This window comes from Carassius auratus, unplaced genomic scaffold (genome assembly GCF_003368295.1).
Source record: "Carassius auratus strain Wakin unplaced genomic scaffold, ASM336829v1 scaf_tig00215627, whole genome shotgun sequence".
Taxonomy (NCBI): domain Eukaryota; kingdom Metazoa; phylum Chordata; class Actinopteri; order Cypriniformes; family Cyprinidae; genus Carassius; species Carassius auratus.
This window is the reverse complement of record NW_020528168.1, coordinates 20,343-38,435: the sequence shown is the minus strand read 5'-3', so window position 1 is coordinate 38,435 and position 18,093 is coordinate 20,343. Positions and strand designations below refer to the sequence as shown.

At 37.7% G+C, this 18,093-nt stretch overlaps 1 protein-coding gene and 1 pseudogene across 1 annotated transcript; one reads left to right on the top strand and one right to left on the bottom strand.

Moving 5' to 3' along the window:
- The first annotated feature begins 5 nt into the window (after nucleotides 1-5).
- LOC113095108 (palmitoyltransferase ZDHHC5-like) lies at nucleotides 6-9,778 on the top strand (annotated as a pseudogene).
- Nucleotides 9,779-12,075: 2,297 nt separating this feature from the next.
- On the bottom strand, nucleotides 12,076-17,849 carry LOC113095111 (thioredoxin-related transmembrane protein 2-B-like). Its single transcript, XM_026260718.1, has 8 exons — nucleotides 17,543-17,849; nucleotides 16,567-16,627; nucleotides 14,832-14,945; nucleotides 14,596-14,672; nucleotides 14,089-14,195; nucleotides 13,172-13,237; nucleotides 12,962-13,091; nucleotides 12,076-12,840 (listed from the first exon to the last, which is right to left on the bottom strand). The coding sequence occupies exons 1-8, from the start codon at nucleotides 17,729-17,731 to the stop codon at nucleotides 12,658-12,660; spliced, it is 927 nt and encodes a 308-aa protein (XP_026116503.1). The 5' UTR covers nucleotides 17,732-17,849; the 3' UTR covers nucleotides 12,076-12,657.
- Between the last annotated feature and the right edge of the window lie 244 nt (nucleotides 17,850-18,093).

Here is an 18,093-nt window from a genome sequence, read left to right as displayed (position 1 = left end):
GTCAGTCTGCTGACGCCGAGCCTCCACCTCCACCTCCACCTAAACCAGAGCTCAGATACCCTGGGCTGTCCCGAGGACCTGCCGGACACTCTGAGGGTTAGAGCAAACTACAGCAGCATTCTGATTCTCACAAACATACATAGCTCCTTTTTGCTCCTGTTTATTCAAGCTTTCAAAAATATAACAGCAGTGATGTCATCATAATACTTACATGCTTTTTGATCGGTCTTGTCTTCTTTGCATATGTTTCTTTGCAAATGCCATTTATGAACATCTGTAGATGAATGAAGTATAAGACTTGATCACACTAAAGAATGATAACTGTGAATTGAACTATAATAACTATATTAGCGTCTACACCAAAGCACATTAATGTTTTATTTATTATAAGCAAGCACTGCAGTTCTCTTGTGTGCAATCCAGTGCATTAAAATCATAAAATAAAATAAATAAAATCTAAATTAAAATAATCAAAAAAAGTGAAAATTTTTGTTTTCTTCGATTTAGAATGATTATCAAAACTTTATAGTCTGTAGTTTTATAGTACGGTGTGAAAACGGTCTTAAGATTGTGATTACCGTTTGCAGTGCTGTGTCAGCTTAATTCACCTTTTACATTCCTCAGATGTATTTACAACTCTGAATCTAATCTTCTGTTCTTGTTTGCAGAGAGTAGTCTGTTGAATAAAGCCCCGCCACCCCCACCATGTTCAATACAGGCCCACATAACAGCAGCCGGGCAAGAACCACACTGCCCTCACACATGCCTACGCCAACCAGGTAAACTTTTCTCTGTTGATTACGTGGTGTTTTATCCAAAGTACCCTCAGACCAAGGTCTGTGTGTTCATTCACAACTATATCTATCCAGCACGCCATTTAATTTGATATCATTTTACAATTCTTTTGCATGACTGTAATTATTATTTCCTTTATGCCACATACTTTTAAGTCTTTTTTTCTCTAACGTTTTGTTCAATCCATTAAAGTTGTTTTCCCTCCTCCAATTTGGTTTGACTCAGTGGCTTTCAGTTTGAAACAGTATCAGTAAGTTTACACTGTACTACTTTTTTCTTGAGTGTCTGTGTGTGTTATTGTTTTATTATGTGCCAGTGATCATCTCCTTTCTCTAGTGTCCGTCTTTTCCACGGTCCATATGCATTAATTTTTATATGCAGCTTATTTGCAGTTACTTCATTTCTATAACTTGAAAGATTACACGGGTTATAATGTGCATTATAATGCTTGTAATGTTAATAAAGCCTAAAGCCCATACAGAGGGGCTGTGAAATACAATTTGCTGGTTATAGCTGTGGTGTGTGCCTGTTTTTGGCCCTATGATGCTGGGATTAGGATAGTATTAGATGTGAACCTGCACCCATTTCATGTGATTTTGATTTGATTCTGAAAGACCTGGGCCTCATGTACAAAAGTTTTACTGAGTTTCCATTATGGAAGTGGTTTACACAAGGTTTAGTTTTAAATAGTATTTAATAACTGTAGGTCAGGCTTGGGTTTAAGTCTGTATTGAACAATTATCTTCCTTTTTTAATAGCAATACACCAGTATCTGTGATATGTAAAAAAAAAATATATATATATTAATATTGTGTCAATACTACACATACAGTAATATTGCAAATCACAAGATATCCTTTGAAAATCACAGGCACTGGACTTTTATCAGCCTAGGTAGGATGTAAAATCACATATACATGTTCAGTTTTGGTTAAATCATTTACAGTAGTGAAACAAACTAGGTATTCATGAGGAGAGCTAAAAAAGTACCTGCAAGTTAAATGGATGAATTATGCACAGTCACTCAGTTGCTACAATCAAAGCTACAATTTTAGGCTAAGAAGCCAAACAGGGTAAATGTCATGCTTGCTTGTAGCTAGCTTTTTGTACATGAGGCCCCAATGATTTTTATCCCCTGCCAAAAGAGACCACAAGGCAAGAAAAGATGGATGTTGTGGTCTTTTAGATTTTTAACGTTGAAACAAAAAGCAAAATTGACACTCTGCCTTTTAGTGTTTCTAAGTTTGTTCCCTGCCTTTCCAAGCTTAGCTCTCTGTCCGTCTCAATGCTGGCTTTTTATTATAGCTATAGAAAGCGCTTTCCCTAAATCATCTGTCCCCAGTGGCCCACAAGATCCTTACCCCAAGGGTTTTGTCCTTGACATCATCCCTTTGAATTTAGCTTTCAGATTTCCTTTGAAACTGCATAAACTCTTCTGCCTGCTGTCTCTCTCTCGCTCTCTCTGTAGATGAGTCGTGGGGACAGTCTTAAAGAGTCCTCTTCCTCTCTCCTCCAGTCCAGTCAGCAGCCAGGCTATCGCTCTGAGCCCAGTCTGGATGGGAACGAGGGAGGTGGAGTGGAGCGAAGAGGGCCAGAGCGAACACCTGGGGGTCCTGGAGGACCTCCAGGCTCTGGGATCGCTGGATACTCCCTAGGAGGGCGTTCGTATCCCTCCTTCTCTGATCCCACAGTTCTCGCCGGAGGGGCCCCACGGTCCTCGCGGTCCTCCAGTGTTCGCTCTTCCCACAATGCCCCTCCATCTGAAGCCACAACCTCCACAAGCTACAAGAGCTTAGCCAATCAGACGCCACCGCCAGCTCCTCGGAACGGCAGTCTGTCATACGATAGCCTGCTCACATCGTCCGAAATCCCAGAATTTGAGTCGGCAGCACCTGAGATGTCACCAGGCCGACCGCGCACGCCTGTAGTTGGATACAGTTCACCTTTCCTGTCAGCACAGATCGCCCAGCAGCGGGAGACGGAGCTCCACCAGCCGTCTGCCTCCAGCGCTGCCCTCCTCGCCTCACCGCAGCACACTGGCTATCTACGTGGCTCCACCACTTCTCCGCCCGCTCCACCTGAACGCGAGCGGGAACGCCTGCTGCACGACTCTCAGCATCAGCCACCACCACCACCATCATCACCATCACCATCGGCCGCCCCGCTTCTCTCGACCTCCCCTGCTCTCTGACTCGGGCCCGCCTCAGCCCCTCATATCCGTACCGCACGCGCTCCACTGACACGTCCCTGCCGCCCAGCGCTCACCCGCCACACTCGCCACACCCTCCCGCCGCTGGGGAAGGTCTCCTGTCTTACTCTAGCGCTGCCGCTGCAGAGATGCAGTAACCGCCTGGTCCGCAAAGCCTCGGCCTCGGTCGGGGGAGGGGGCATACAGGCCGCCAAAGTGAGTACCTCCCCATCAACCTTACGAAGCTCTGCGCAGCCTGCTGCCTCCTTCCTCCTACTCTTCCTCCTCCTCCTCCCAGACTCCTGTGAGTTGTACCTCTTTCACTTCTTTTTTCCTTCTGGGCTTTTTCCCATCAGTCTAAACTCCATTTTATTCAAGGCGACTTGCCAGTGATTTTTATGCTTTCAATCTGTGATCATCTGTTGCTTTCTGCTGATTGATGTCATTGTGTTAAACATTGTGAATCATAATTGTCAAATTATTAAAACAGCAGAAAAATCTATTATCTTAAAAAAAATTAAGTTCAGGGACTATTATAATTTATTATGTCCAATCTTTATTTAGATTGTAAATTTCATTATTAATATTGTTACTATTATTTTTTTATTTTATGTACAGTTACAGACCAAAAGAATTGGAAACATTAATATTTTTCATGTTTTTGGATAAGCTGTTTCTTCTGTTCATCAAGCCTGCATTTATTGATCAAAATACAGACAAAAACAGTAATATTGTGAAATATTATTACAACTTTAAAATAATAGTCTTCTATCTGAATATTACTTCAAAAAAAAAAAAAATATATATATATATATATATATTCCTATGATGCAAAGCTGAATTTTCAGCATCATTAATCCAGCCTTTCAGTGTCACATGTGACATCCAGTCTATTCACATGATCATTTTAGAAATCATTCTAATATTCTGGATTTATTATGAGTGTTGGAAACCGTTCTGCTGTCTAATAATATTTCATGAATAAAAGGTTAAAAAGTACTGCATTTAATCAAAATAAATAAAACAAATTATAATAACATATATTCTAATAATATATTTTCTTTAATATCACTTTTTATTCAATTTTAACACATCCTTGCTGAATAAAAGTATTGATTTTATTTTTTTTTAAAAAGAAAGAAAAAGAAAGAAAATTACTGACCCCAAATTACTGACCAGTAGTTTATATGTTATTACTAAATATTTTTACTTTTTATTCATCAAAGTATCCTAAAAAAGTATCAACATGTTCTGAAAAAATATTAAGCAGGCAGAACTGTTTTCCAACTTTGATAATGATCATCATATTAGAATGATTTCTAAAGGATCATGTGATAATAGATCCTAAAAATTCAGCTTTGCATCACAGAATTAAATGATAATTTAAGTATAATACATTTAAAAACAATGATTTTTAAATTGTAATAATATATAAACAATATTACATTTTTTTCTGTATTTTTGATCAAAATAAATGCAGAGCTTGATGAGCAGAAGGAAAACTTCTTTTCAAAAAACATAAAAAAATGTTAATGTTTCAAAAACTTTTGGTCTGTACTGTATTTATTTAATCAATTTTACAACATTTCGTAAAACATTAAAAAAAACTTAAAAATCTACATGAAAAAGTAAATAAAATGGTATTTAAGTATTACTGATTTAATTTAAAACATTCTCTAACCATTTCATTTTAAATGTCCAGTCAACTATTACATAATTCAAAGGCTTTGTTCATCCAAGCATAAAAAAATACAATAAATATTATTTCATTTATACAATAATTATTCTGAATAATCAGGTCTGATTTCAGGTAGTTTTTCTTCTTAATTGAGGATAGGGTCAGACTTCTGCATGAATGCAAAAAATGTAGTAATGCTTCTGTTGTGGCAAATTTATTAATGTTCCCTAGTCGTGTCAGTGCCATATCATGATGTCACCGTAACATGAACAGAATCAAATAAAGCCCTTGTCTATGTGCAGAGACAGGGTGGAAACCTATGTTTGTAAAGTCTCCAGACATCATGCTCCTAATTAAGTTGTTACTATGACGACCTAGGTAGATAAACTGAATATTGTTTACTCTAAAGTAAACAAAACAGATCAATTTTAATCACTGGCAAAATGACTAAATGGATAGATCTGAGAAAGAGAAAACTTCACCACTGTGCTCATTTAGGGTTCTGGAAAGCCTGCTTTGCTTCAAGCTATTAGTCAGCTTTTTAAAAACTAAAACTAAATCAACCTGGCCTTCACTAAGCAGCAGAGAATAAATCTTCTATACAGGAAACATCGTTGCTTAGAATGATGGAGAGAACAAAATGAAACGCATTCAGTCATAACCGCTTTATATTTTAATTTGACATGTATACATTGTTATTTGGAAACAAACCAAGGGCCAATGCAATGATCGCTCCTCATTAACGGTCACTTCAGTGGCATGAAGCTGAGCTGATAGTTAGAATAAACCTGCAATGCTTCTGTGCTTAAGAAAATGTGTCCTTTCCAAATAGTGTGGCAGAGCAATTGAAATTTACTGGCAGGGAAGGCTGAATTTGCCTTTCTGGATAAACTTCATTCATTGCTTTTTGCACTTTGCTTTCTGAACTGATGTCTGCTCTGGGAGGCGTCTTAACTAACATCTGTATCCTATCACAGGAAGTGAATCTGACATAATAAGCAAATTGTGATTTATATATTATCAGTTATCATATTGCAGTTATTTAGTGTTTGTTGTGACTTGTTTTTTGGTTATATTATGATGCTTTATTTATTTAACTGTGGGTGTGAAACATTCATGACTACACACAATTGCACATTTCACACCACTTTATTATTGACCCTATACAGGTGCTGGTCATATAATTAGAATATCATCAAAAAGTTGATTTTATTTCACTCTTTGTGAATCTCTCCCACATTTTTGAATGAGTTAGGTTTCACAATCCTCTGCAGGGTGCGGTTATCACTATTGCTTGTACACCTTTTTCCTATCACATCTTTTCCTTCCCTTCGCCCCTCTATTAATGTGCTTGGACACAGAGCTCTGTGAACAGCCAGCCTCTTTTGAAATGACCTTTTGTGTCTTGGCCTCCTTGTGCAAGGTGTCAATAGCCCACATTTCCACTGTCGGGCCAGTGCGTGCCAGGGCTTAAAGCGGGCCGGGCGGGGCTCATAGCCCCGGGCCAGTAGCACCGAGGCCAGAATAGCGCAGGGTTTCCACAGTGGAGCCTGAAGCACCGCTGCATGTCACTAAAACATGCCCTTTACACGCCTCTCAGAACAACGTCATGCAACCTCAAAATTTCACCAACAAAGAGAAGTTATCAGAAAACTAAAAAATAAGTCACTGGAACATGCGCGATCACAAAACAAACATGATAAAAGAGGCCGTTTGTTTGCATGCTTTGTTATATATTCAAATTCAAAAGCATCGATGTTTTAACTATAGAATTTATTTAATTTATCAGGACTCAAAATTAATCACACATAAATACACATTTCTATTTTATTTATTTATTTTTAACGCTCATGAAAATAGCATGCTTATTCAGTCGAGTCTGTTTCTGTTTATTAGCCACAGTAGCCGTCATATTTAGAATGAATGATAATTATCTCTATTTTTATAAAGGCTCCCGAGCAAAAAACATTATTAGGCTATATTCTTTTATGATAGGCAACGTGAGATAAACTCTCGCGACGAGACTTGTGACAGATAATATAAGTTACTTAATAAATACACGATTGTGATAGAGAATAAGAAGCCGACGTCTGATTTCTTCAAGCGGTCATATTTTACCATGTTTACTATGGTACTAAGTTTAGCGTGCATATCTTTTTCATCGCTTATAAATATTTCTGCCTTGTATGGTGATTATAATCCACATTGGATGAAGTTATTTCAAACACTCGCTGCTGACTGAAAGAGAGTTTTGAGCTCGACTTATTTAAAAAAAGTGTTTAATACTGGTGTTAAAGCTGTTATCTTTCTGAAATGATCCGCAGTGCAGACTCGCTATTTTTATAAAAGCTCCCGAACAAAAATTATTATATTTTGATGATATGCAACGTGGAGCTAAACTCTTGAAACGAGACGACAGATAAAATTTTACTTAATAAATACACAATTGTGATAGAGAATAAGAAGCTGACGTCTGATTTATCCAATCGGTCATATTTAGCCTACCATGTTTACTATATGGTAACGTTAATGTTTAGCGTGCATAGTCTTTTACATCGCTTATAAATATTTATGCCTTGTTTAGTGATTATAATCCACATCGGATCAAGTTATTTCAAACACTTGCTGCTAACTAAGAGTAAGTTTTGAGCTCAACTTATTTTAAAAAGTCTTTAATGCTGCTGTTAAAGCTGTTATCTTTCTGAAATGATCCGCGCTGACGCTCTCCAGACACGGAGAAACTCCGCCTTTGTTCATAATCCCTCCTCTAGCCCCAGCTGGCCCGCTTTGGCCCAAGGTTTTCGTCAGGCCAAAAAACCCTGGCCGTTGGCCCCGAGGAAGCCCCGGCGAGGCACGATCAAGCCCCGGAAGTGACAGTGGAAACGCGACTGGCCCTGGCACGCACTAGCACGTCAGTTATAAACATCGAAATTAAAAGAAACATTTAAAATATATCAGTCAGTGTGTAATGAATGAATATAACATAAGTTTAACTTTTTGAATTGAATTAGTGAAATAAATAAACTTTTTGATGATATTCTAATTATTTGACCAGCACCTGTATATTTTTAATAATTCAGGCTTGTTTGGTTTGAATGCATTCTACAGAATCATCCTACTTCTCCAGTGCTCAAAAACATTTCTTATTATCAATGTTGGGAACAGTTGTGCTGCTTAATATTTTTGTGGAAACCTTGAGATTTGTGTGTGTATATTTATATGTATGTATGTATGTATGTATATGTTTGTTTTCAGAGCTTTTGTTTAAAATATAAATCATTATAACTTAGATCAGAATGCAGTTTTTTTAGTACTTGCACAGCTGTTCAAAAGTTTTTGTCATTAAATTGATGGAAGAGGCAATTAAATACATTCATGAAGATTATATTCTATGTCTTTCTCTGACACATCTCTGTTTCTCTGCTTTAGGGACGAGATTCAGATGAAGTCGTATAGTCGGACAAACGGGCAACCGAAACCTTCCTCCCCCTCGTCCCCCTCTCATCCTGCCAGCGTGTCCACTCGCCCAGGTCAGGCATATTCCAGTGCTGGCTCTTCTCAGAGCCCCGCCCACAAGCCTGGAGGCGGGGTGAAGAAGGTGACTGGCGTCGGAGGGACCACTTATGAGATTTCTGTGTGAGAAAGACTCTGGTTTGACCCGTGTTGTCCAGAATGGAGCCATGGACTCATGTTCCTTTGACACAGCAGAGAAAACCCTGTTTGGTGAACATTTATTAGTGCCTCCTGGAAAGAGCTGAAAACTTCTGTCCTCTGCTGTTATTTTTTGACCAGCAGGTTTTGGTTCGATATGACATAGAGGAGGAGGAGGAGGAGGAGGAGCAGGGGGTCATTCAAGCCGTGATATAGTGGGACTTTAGGACTCCTCACCAGTAAGGAGCTGGAGCGAGTTTGATGGCATCAGTTTGATGGCAAAGGACCAGATTGCCTTGAAAACATTTCAGTACATTAAGACAAAAAAGATTTTTATCCAACATAAATGTGTAAATTGTTCTGTATAGACAAAAAAATGATCAGTTGTGTTAAGTTTTTTTTTTTTTTTTTTTTTTTTAATCACCGAGTGGATTTTTACAAAAGAGGACCTGTGGCATTCAGTAGACATTTCAGACCACCGTGTTTGGCTTGCGACAATGTTGCGTCCGTATCCAATCAGCACCAGTGAAGCAAAACAGTAGAAAAGATAAGGAAATGGACTAAAGCATTATTTAAATGACAGCAGCCTTTTCAAGTTCAAGTAGTGTTTTCTGAGCAATGGCTTTGGAAATTCAAGGAAGTTTTTATTTAATTTATAAAGTGTTATTTTATATGACTTTATAAATGGCTATTGATAAAATCTTTTTTCTTTACCTTTTTTTTTTCTACAACGGCTGATATTTGTTCTCTGTGGACTTTTATCTAATCAAATAGAGAGATAAAGAGCTGATGGCCACAAACTGGAAAGAGCTCAGCCTGTAATCAGAGGGTTAATCGTAGCATAAAAATGCATTTGATATGGTGGAGCCCAATATGTGGGGCATATTTTAAATTTTATCCTATAAACATTGATTGGCTGCCTCTTAGATCTGATTTATTTTTTTCATTTTGTTTTATGTTAATATGTGAAAGCCAAATCTCTTTGGTGGCCTTGTCTAGCCATGTTCCACGTAGGATTTTAAAGCTTCCTGCTCACGATGCCACAGAACAATGGGGAACCATATCCATGCCCTCTGATTGGACAGCAGTTGAACCAATCAGTGGAAGTTAGCTGTCATTATGAATCAGTGAAAGCCTTTTATTTTTAATGATTTAATTCTTACCTGTTGCATTTGAGAAGATTGTGACGTTGTGCAGGACTCATTTCAATCAATGTCTGTCTTGTCAGAGGTGTTCAACATTTAGATCAGAGCTGGCCAATCAGGAGACAGAATGTATTTGTTGACTTGTATAAAGCCAATGAATACACTTATAGAAATATTTTGGATCAAAAGATGGATTGAAGGGAAGGAGGGAATGAAATAAAGAACGTGTACTGTATAGTTCAGTGTGAGTGAACATGGTTGTGAATATGTGTATGGGTGTGTGTGTGTTTTGAGCATTGGTAATAAACTCTTTATAATTCAGTTTTGACTTTAATTTCCCCTTTATGCATATGTTTTAATAGATAAAAATATTTAGAAAAACTATACACCAAAAAAAAATTGTCCATCCACAAATTTGTGAAAGCCTGTTTGTGAATGTAGACATCAGAAAAATAGTCTAAACATAACCGTAATGTTACGAAGCGACGACAATACTTTTTATACGCTTAGAAAACAAATATAATGACTTTATTCAAAAATTATTTTGTCAACAGTCTCTGTGTCTCTTCATACACATGCTGCGTATGCTCTTCTGTTTCCTCCGTGCCACAAGGAGGCAGTGTTTTCTTTCAAATCAAAGGTAAATACACATAGAAACAGTGCATCCTTGTGGCGCGGAGTGTCCAAATTCAGGGTCTACATCCTTCGGAGGACGCATTTGAAGGATGTTACGTCACAGCGCCGCGACGAAGGCTGTCCAAATTCGTAGGATCCTTCAAATGCGGCCCACAAATGCGTCCTCCTTTTCCCCGAATTCGAAGGATGGGTGTGATGGATCCTTTCGCGTCCTACCTATCCCATAATTCTTTTCGGCAGGACGAAGCGAGCGGTAGCGGAGTGGGGGAGGAGTATTATTTTCGATGTTTTTTAAAAACTGGCTTTTCAAAAAGATATATTTTCAGTGGTTTTCTAGTTAGGCATTTTGTTTTAGCATTAAGCATTTTTTTTTTACATGTGTACGTGTATATGTAAAAAAAAAACGTTTACTTTCGTAAACTAGCTTCTTCCTTACTGCCTGTGTGAATATCCCCTTACACACAGTTTATTTGTTAGTGATTGAAGCTGTTTTAACGCTTCTAGGGACGAAAGAGCAGACAGAAGTGTTTATAAAGCTCCGGGGAGAGAACGATGAGCTCTTCACCCGCTTCTTGCTTGGCGCTGTCACGGTTGCTAGGCGACAGGATATGAGCAACGGTTAAGGGAGGGAACTGAAAGAAGGGTAGGCTGTCCAAATTCACAAACACCGACTTCCGGTTTTTGCGGTCGTCGGAGGACCCATCCTCCTTCAACCGGGTAGGAAGGATCCTAAGGAGGATGCAGACCCTGAATTTGGACACAGCAACAGAAGAACATACTGTGATATGAGATATGATGAGACCGAGGAGACCATTGGCAAAAGAATTGTTGAATAAAGTCATTATATTTGTTTTCTTCGTGTACAAAAAGTATTTTCGTTGCTTCATAACATTACGGTTGAACCACTGATTGCAGACTAACTATTCTGACGATGTATTTCATACTTTTCTGGACCTTGACACTGTTATTTACTTGGCAGTCTATGGGACAGTCACAAGCCTGCTGGTTTTCATCCAAAATATCTTAAATCGTTTTCCAAAGACGAACAAAGCTTTTGTGGGTTTGGAACGACATGGGGCTAAGTGATTAATGACAAAATTTTCATTTTGGGGTGGAGTATCCCTGTAAGCTTTTTGTTTTGGTTTTTGGTAAATTAACAGGTTTTTGGCTATTATAAAAGTTTTTATATATATATATATATATATATATATATATATATATATATATATATATATATATATACGTTTTATATATTATTGAATTAATACATTTTATATTTAGTTATTGTTTTGAAACGACCTTTTGAGATGAACCTGTGTTTACTCTGGAATTAGTGAAGTTAGTTCTCAAAGGTCTACGAGGAAGTGTTTAATGTAACTTTTATGTATATTTTTGGTACTACACAGGCTTTGTGTCGTCGCTGAGAATGCTTTGACCATTTGAACGCAAATCTCAAATGCTAATGGAACACTTTGAGTAATTTAGATGTGCACATTTCTGCTTCTGACCAGTTTGTCAAACATCTGCTGGGTTGTTCTGTTAAGTCTTAAGTTTGGAGAAAAAATTTTAAATGCACAAGCTGAGCAAAATGTGAAGAACAAAGTTTTATTGAAACTTCCTTTCACAACCACTCAACCCATTTTAGTCATCAATTCATAAAAAATTAGTGAAAAATCAAGTCTGGTTTACTCAATAGGGAACTAAAACAAAACAATAGTAATTTTTGTTGGGAAATGGATGAGAAGATTCCACAGAACCAAACAGACAATAAAAGCTTTCAACAGTGAAAGTAAAAGGAATGGAAATGGTCTAAGTGTGAAGACTGCCTGCAGCTTTCTTCCGTGCCTGACAGTTTAAAATAAAAATGTTAAACACTCATTCAGCACAAAATTCAAATAATAACCTCAATATACAAAACATTCAAGACTTTTACAGCAGTATTTTCTCTCTGAAATGAAATGTGTAACTGAGTAACAACTAAATTTTACAGAATATTATCTTGAGATCTTGCTCTTAATGATTTAGTAAATGTTCAAAATAAACCGTTGGCATTAAAGACCCTCTCTTTCCGGACCACCGAATTCAGTCTAGAAGTCAGTACCGTCACACAAACAAGCTCCATCTCAGAAAAGTAGTAAAAAAAAAAAAAACTCAATACAAGTGACAATACAACAGAAAACCAACTGATATAAAGTTTGCTCCCCGATGTGATGCATATGCAACAAAATAACCCCTTACTAATGATCACTTCACAATTATAAACCATATTAGAGGTAGATGTCCAATTTTTAACGGTTTAACTTGATTAAATTAAATTGAATAATGTCCCAAATAACAGCTGTTTGGACGTCTATATCCAGTATATCAATGATTATGACATTTAAATACATATTAATATAAGGATTTACTATATTATTGGACTGATTTTGCATTTAATACGTTATACAAAAAAGAAACGATAACACAATCATTCGGTTTATAATGCTTTTTCTGCATACTGAACATTAGCTCATTTTGCTCCAGTCCCAAAGTGATTCACAGTGCTCTTCAGCAGCATGCACTTTCTATTTGTCCTTCTTGCTCTCTGTGTCCATCGCGGTGATGGTCTCGGCCTCCGGTTCTTCCTCTTCAGGCACAGGGGGGAACACAGATTCGCTGGCCCTCTCGAACTTCTCTCCTTTGGCCTTCCCAAGCTTCTTTGACTTCTGATACAACTCGTTGAGGTTAAACTCTCGGATGATGTTTTCCTGGAAACAAAGGAAAAACACATTTATCTGTATAGTACAGCACCCTACACAGAGATTAAAAGAGGGGGTTTGAAGGTTACTTTCCACTCCTGATGGTCTTTTTTTGAAGATTAAGCCTCACCTCTGTGAAGGTCCAAGATACTGCCCGTCCCTTTTTGTCCACTTGAGGGCGCCTCATAATTTCCTTTCCTCCCTGGAAGAGCACTAGAGAGGGCAGCTGCTTTGAGAGAGGAGAGGTGCTGACCCTGTATCTGAGGGGAAAAAAACAGCAAACATCGCAAATCGTTAAAGTCGGTTACAATTAGTTCAGAGACACAGCAGAGCTACTTACTTTTTGGCTACTTCACTGTAACGACCAATGTCCACTTTGCCAAATTTCAGCCCTTCACAGTTGTACCTGAGCAAGAGAGAAGTTCATTGTTTCTGTTCAGAATATTTTAATTCACAGAAACTGAGGCTGGATGTACAGTACAAGTCAAAAGATTCAGGTCGGTATGGTTTAAAATATATATATATATATATATATATATATATATATATATATTTTAAACAGTAATGTTATGACATATTAAAGGTGCAGTATGTAGGATTGACACCGAGTGGTTGAACTAGGTATTGCAGTCCAAGTTAAAAATATTTGAGAGGGTTTTCTTCTCCCGGCCTCTCTCCTCAGACTTGACCCACATGAGGTTTCCAGATTGAGACACAAACAGGAACGAGTGCACTTGTCGATGAATGAAATTAAACACCCTGTGTTTTCCACTAACTGGCAATCCAGGATGCCGAAATCCAATTGGCTAAACTGGCAGTGGGCGGGTTTCACAAACCAACTGACTGTAGCATTGTTTTTCAGATAAACAATTATGTTATCTTATCTTGTTAGCATGTTCCTTAAATATCTGCAAACATATTATGGTATTTTTATGCTTTAGTCAAAAATCTTGCACCTTTAATACAATACAAATGTTGCGTGCTTCTTGTTGATCAAGAAAAATGTTCCATTAATATCAATTTTGAAAACTGTTGTTCTACTTTATTTTTTTATTTTTTTTATTAATAGCTGAAAAATATTACATCAAACTGTTTTACTTTTTTTTTTAAGATTCTTTGATGATAAGAAATAAATATCCTGTCAAATTATTAATGTTTTACTGTCACTTCTGATCAGTTTAATGTATTTTCTGCATAAAAGTATCATTTCTTTCCAACAAAAACCATTTAAGCCATAATGACGAGCAAGGTTCTTACTTCAAGGACAGATCTGCATAGACTGAGGCGAAAGACTGACACTCTGGTGCCCAGTTAGCAAAAAACTCCACAATCCAGGTCACTCGGTTATCCTTCTCCAACTCATCCTGAAAACAAAAGAAAAGTAAGCATCTTTTCTCACTAGCATATATTTGAACTCAACATTCCCCTCAGGCTGCTGGAGTTAAAGTTCAACTATGTGACTGAAATTTGAAAATGGCTTATTTGCGAAGAAAAAGGACATTTATCCTGTTACTAATAAACCAAGCACACTCAAGCTACAGTAGTTCCCTTTGATGTTAGTGATTGGTATGCAATGAGATGCCTCAGAATAAAGTGTGCCCAGCACTGATGCTCTTCTGATATAAATCATTCTCATTCATATTGTTCAGATCTTTCTCTTCTTTTTCCATTCTGTGCAAACGTGTTTTGAAAACCAGCAGCTCATGAGCCATGACTAAAGTACTCGTGTCCAATGGAAACTGGGTAGTATGACCACATACTCACATCAATGGTTTTATCACTGAAGTACTTGATGTATTCAGGGCCCATGTAGATCGGAGGTTTGCAGATCATCAGGAAAACTGCATCAATGATTAGAGAACATTAACAGCCATTGCAATACATCAGTGGTATTATAGTATCAATAGTCTTTGTTCATATTTTAATTAGATTTTATTTGTTCTCAGTTCCAATTGAGTGACTGTTTGAAATCTTGCAAAAGATAAAATAAATATACTGACCAATACACAAAGTTAAGTAGAGAAGCCCCAAGCGTATGTCCAGTCTGAAGAACAGGATCACATTGGCCACTTTACTAAAGAGGATGATGTTGCCCAAGTGCTGCTCGATGGTAACTGGGGAGCAAAGAAAAAAAATATAAAAATTTCATAACGAACTGCTTTATAATACGAAAATGCATACTCAAAGGGGTCGAGCAGAGCTGGAGGAGGGGGAAAGAGTGTATGGAAACACTGAATGAATGATTTGACAACAAACACATAGACAACCGTCACTGAGAGCACAAACACTCAAAGGTGCACAAATGTTTAGTGTAGAAACAAAACCTTCACATTTAGCCTCAGCATAATGACCATGATGATGGTTAAGAGATTCTTTGCTGGCATTTGAATGTCAATAAAGAATGCTATTGAGAATGAGGAGTTGTCGTCATAGCACAAAGCCCCTCCCTCGATATCACGGTCTCCGCCATGTTAGCAGGACACCGGCGGCGAAACAGGATTGTTTACATGTGTTGTTAAGAGGAGGTTCTCGCAATTCTGCACTTTTTTACCATTTCTGGAAGTTACTGCTGCGTTAAAAACTGCTCCAGTACCTCTCACGATACACATGGAAAACATAGGAACAATGGAATACAGTTTTTTTTAGGTTACACCAAGCGCCTAACAGCGGTATTTGGAGAAGCTCTCAAGCATCCAAAATATCGACCCATACGAGCTCCCGGCAGCAGCACAGAGACCTGGACCATTTACCTCAATGCCCACATATAGACGTTGTAAATTAAATTGTTTTTGGTTTAAGTAACTACACAATGCAGGAGTTTAAAAGCCACAAGACTTTGGAAAGTTACGAGGCTTTCTGGTGTGGCTGGGTCCATCTACAGCAGGTGATGAAAACAGTGATGTACTGGCCAAAGTAAGTTTATTCACATGTGTTTTAGCGTATTGTAATTACATTGCATTTAGAATGCACTTCTTGACCAAAATGACAAAGTAATTAACTGTGACTGTTTCGTAAAACACTAGATTGTAACGAGATGTTCAATGTATACAAACATTTCCAACATGTTTTGATGTAGGCTAAAGCTGTGTATGTTTAGTTATTATTTGATTTTAGCCCAGTGACACATACTGTACCAGGTTTTTGTGTTGGGGGCTGCAAAGTGGACAAACCAGTTCTGGGTTAGCTAGGGTAGTTAAATGTGTGATTGCAAGATATAAATGTCCTGGTTAGATTAAAACCATTAACAGCGTGAATGCACGATGACTTACATCGTAAACAATATAATTCCCAATGTCCATATGTGTGCACTGAGGTAAATTGTTCAGGTCTCTGTGCCGCTGCAGGGAGCTCGTATGGGTCGATATTTCGGATGCCTGAGAGCTTCTCTAAACACCGCTGTTTTGCGCTTGGTGTGAGTTTGTTCCTGTAAGGTCCCCTTTCTTTCGCCTTATGTTTTTGCATTGCTTTACTTTCTTCCTTTTCTTTCTCGTATTCGTAGATCTGTCTCGATCTGTTCCGCCGACAAAATAAATGCACTCTGAAATGTTTAGTCGCGCCTCTGTGAAGTTCTGAAGGCATTGCCCCTGGCAACCGATAGCGTATCCTGCCATCATGGCCGACCGGCTCAGACCCCTCCCAAATCAACCCAAATCGGCAAGTGACTCCTCACTCTCAATAGAGAAAAGAATTGCACAAAGATGGAAAAGAGTGTTTTAAGAAAGGAGAAACTCTTACTTGCTCTTCTGTTCTTCATCATGACTATAGCACTTAAAAACATCAGTATCTCCACCTCTCTCTAAAAAAATAATTAGAAAAAAAGGCTGAGATTAATATAAATGTTATATAGTAAAGACACTTAATAATATAAAACTTAAATAATATAAACAATATTATATATTGTGTGTGCGTTGTGTGTGTTTACATGCATTCTCAAAGTATTTCCTTCCATGAAAATGGTAAATGAATATTCTGATAAATATCGATATATGGAAAAAAAAATATTTCTGGACATATCAGTTTTATTATGGAAAAAGTGATGACAATTTTTTTTTTATGAAAAGTGCTGAAAATTAAAATTACACAAATAAATACAGATTAAATAATTTCATATGCGCATACTACATATAAACAAGTCTTGCTAAGATTCGAAACAGAATAAATCAAACCAAAATGTATATTTTAAAGAGAATTAATGACACAAAGCTGCTGTCAGCTATGATTGGAAATGGAAAAAATGTAGCTAGTTTTCATTCTTTTTGGGCAGGTTTTGAGTAAGCTTTGGGCTGGAAATGTTTCTGGGACCTGGCGGTCCTGGTGCCCCTATTTACCAATGTTTGCTATATGTGTTCACGGTTTTGGACCCACTGTGTGCTATAATTTTATCAAATATGATAAAAATGTATATATATATATATATATATATATATATATATATATATATATATATATATATATATATATATATATATATATATATAAAAAAGACACAACACGTAGGGCACGTTGGCAAGTTTCTTATTTCCACATGCATTAGTTTTATGCATGGCACTCTAAACTCTTTTTTTTTTCAATTGGGCTTGTTTTCTTGCCAGCTAAATAGCGACCCCCAAAATCTGCTGGCCACTACCCAGTCCCCTTGTTACGAAGCAGGTTAGCTGTATCCGTTATGATTAAACATGTATTATACCCCAAAGGTCTGCTTTATACATACCCAGTCGAAATCGCATGAATTTCCATCCTCGCGCTGCGTCGAAAGATGCTCGCAGATGCCAGGCGTCTTGCGGACCAGCAGGAACGCGACAGACATAAATAACGAGGCGATGTAGTATGGCTTTAGGAGCCATTTGTAAACCTGCGGCAAATGATACAGAAACGCGAAAAGAGGTGTCAATAAAGCCATTTTAATTTTTTATTTTTAGACAACAAGTGCTGCGACGATCCAAGACAGCAGAGTCCGCATCAACGCCGCTATCAATGCGAGACAATATTCATCGGCAAATGAATTCAACGATTTAAAGGGACAGAGGTCACTGCGGACGAAGAAAAAATCCGCCCCGCCTCTTTAAAGCGCGCCCATTGATTGGACACGTTCCTAAACAGACGTCGCTTATTGGTCGTGATGTCACATAAAGGGAAGGACAAGAGAAGTATCTCGCGTCTTTTCTTTACCGTAATACATGTACTCCCAGCGACGATTTTGACATGCGTCACTGACACAAATGTTAATTATTTGTCTCATCTTATAGAATTATTAATGCAGAA

Excerpts from the sequence above, each read along its gene's own strand:
- LOC113095111 (XM_026260718.1), bottom strand. The coding sequence starts at position 17,731 with ATGGCTTTATTGACACCTCTTTTCGCGTTTCTGTATCATTTGCCGCAG. Across the intron at positions 14,946-16,566 it reads GATGAAGAACAGAAGAGCAA|TTACCATCGAGCAGCACTTG; the intron begins GTAAGAGTTTCT and ends TTTGCTCCCCAG. Across the intron at positions 14,673-14,831 it reads CTACTTAACTTTGTGTATTG|TTTTCCTGATGATCTGCAAA; the intron begins GTCAGTATATTT and ends TCATTGATGCAG.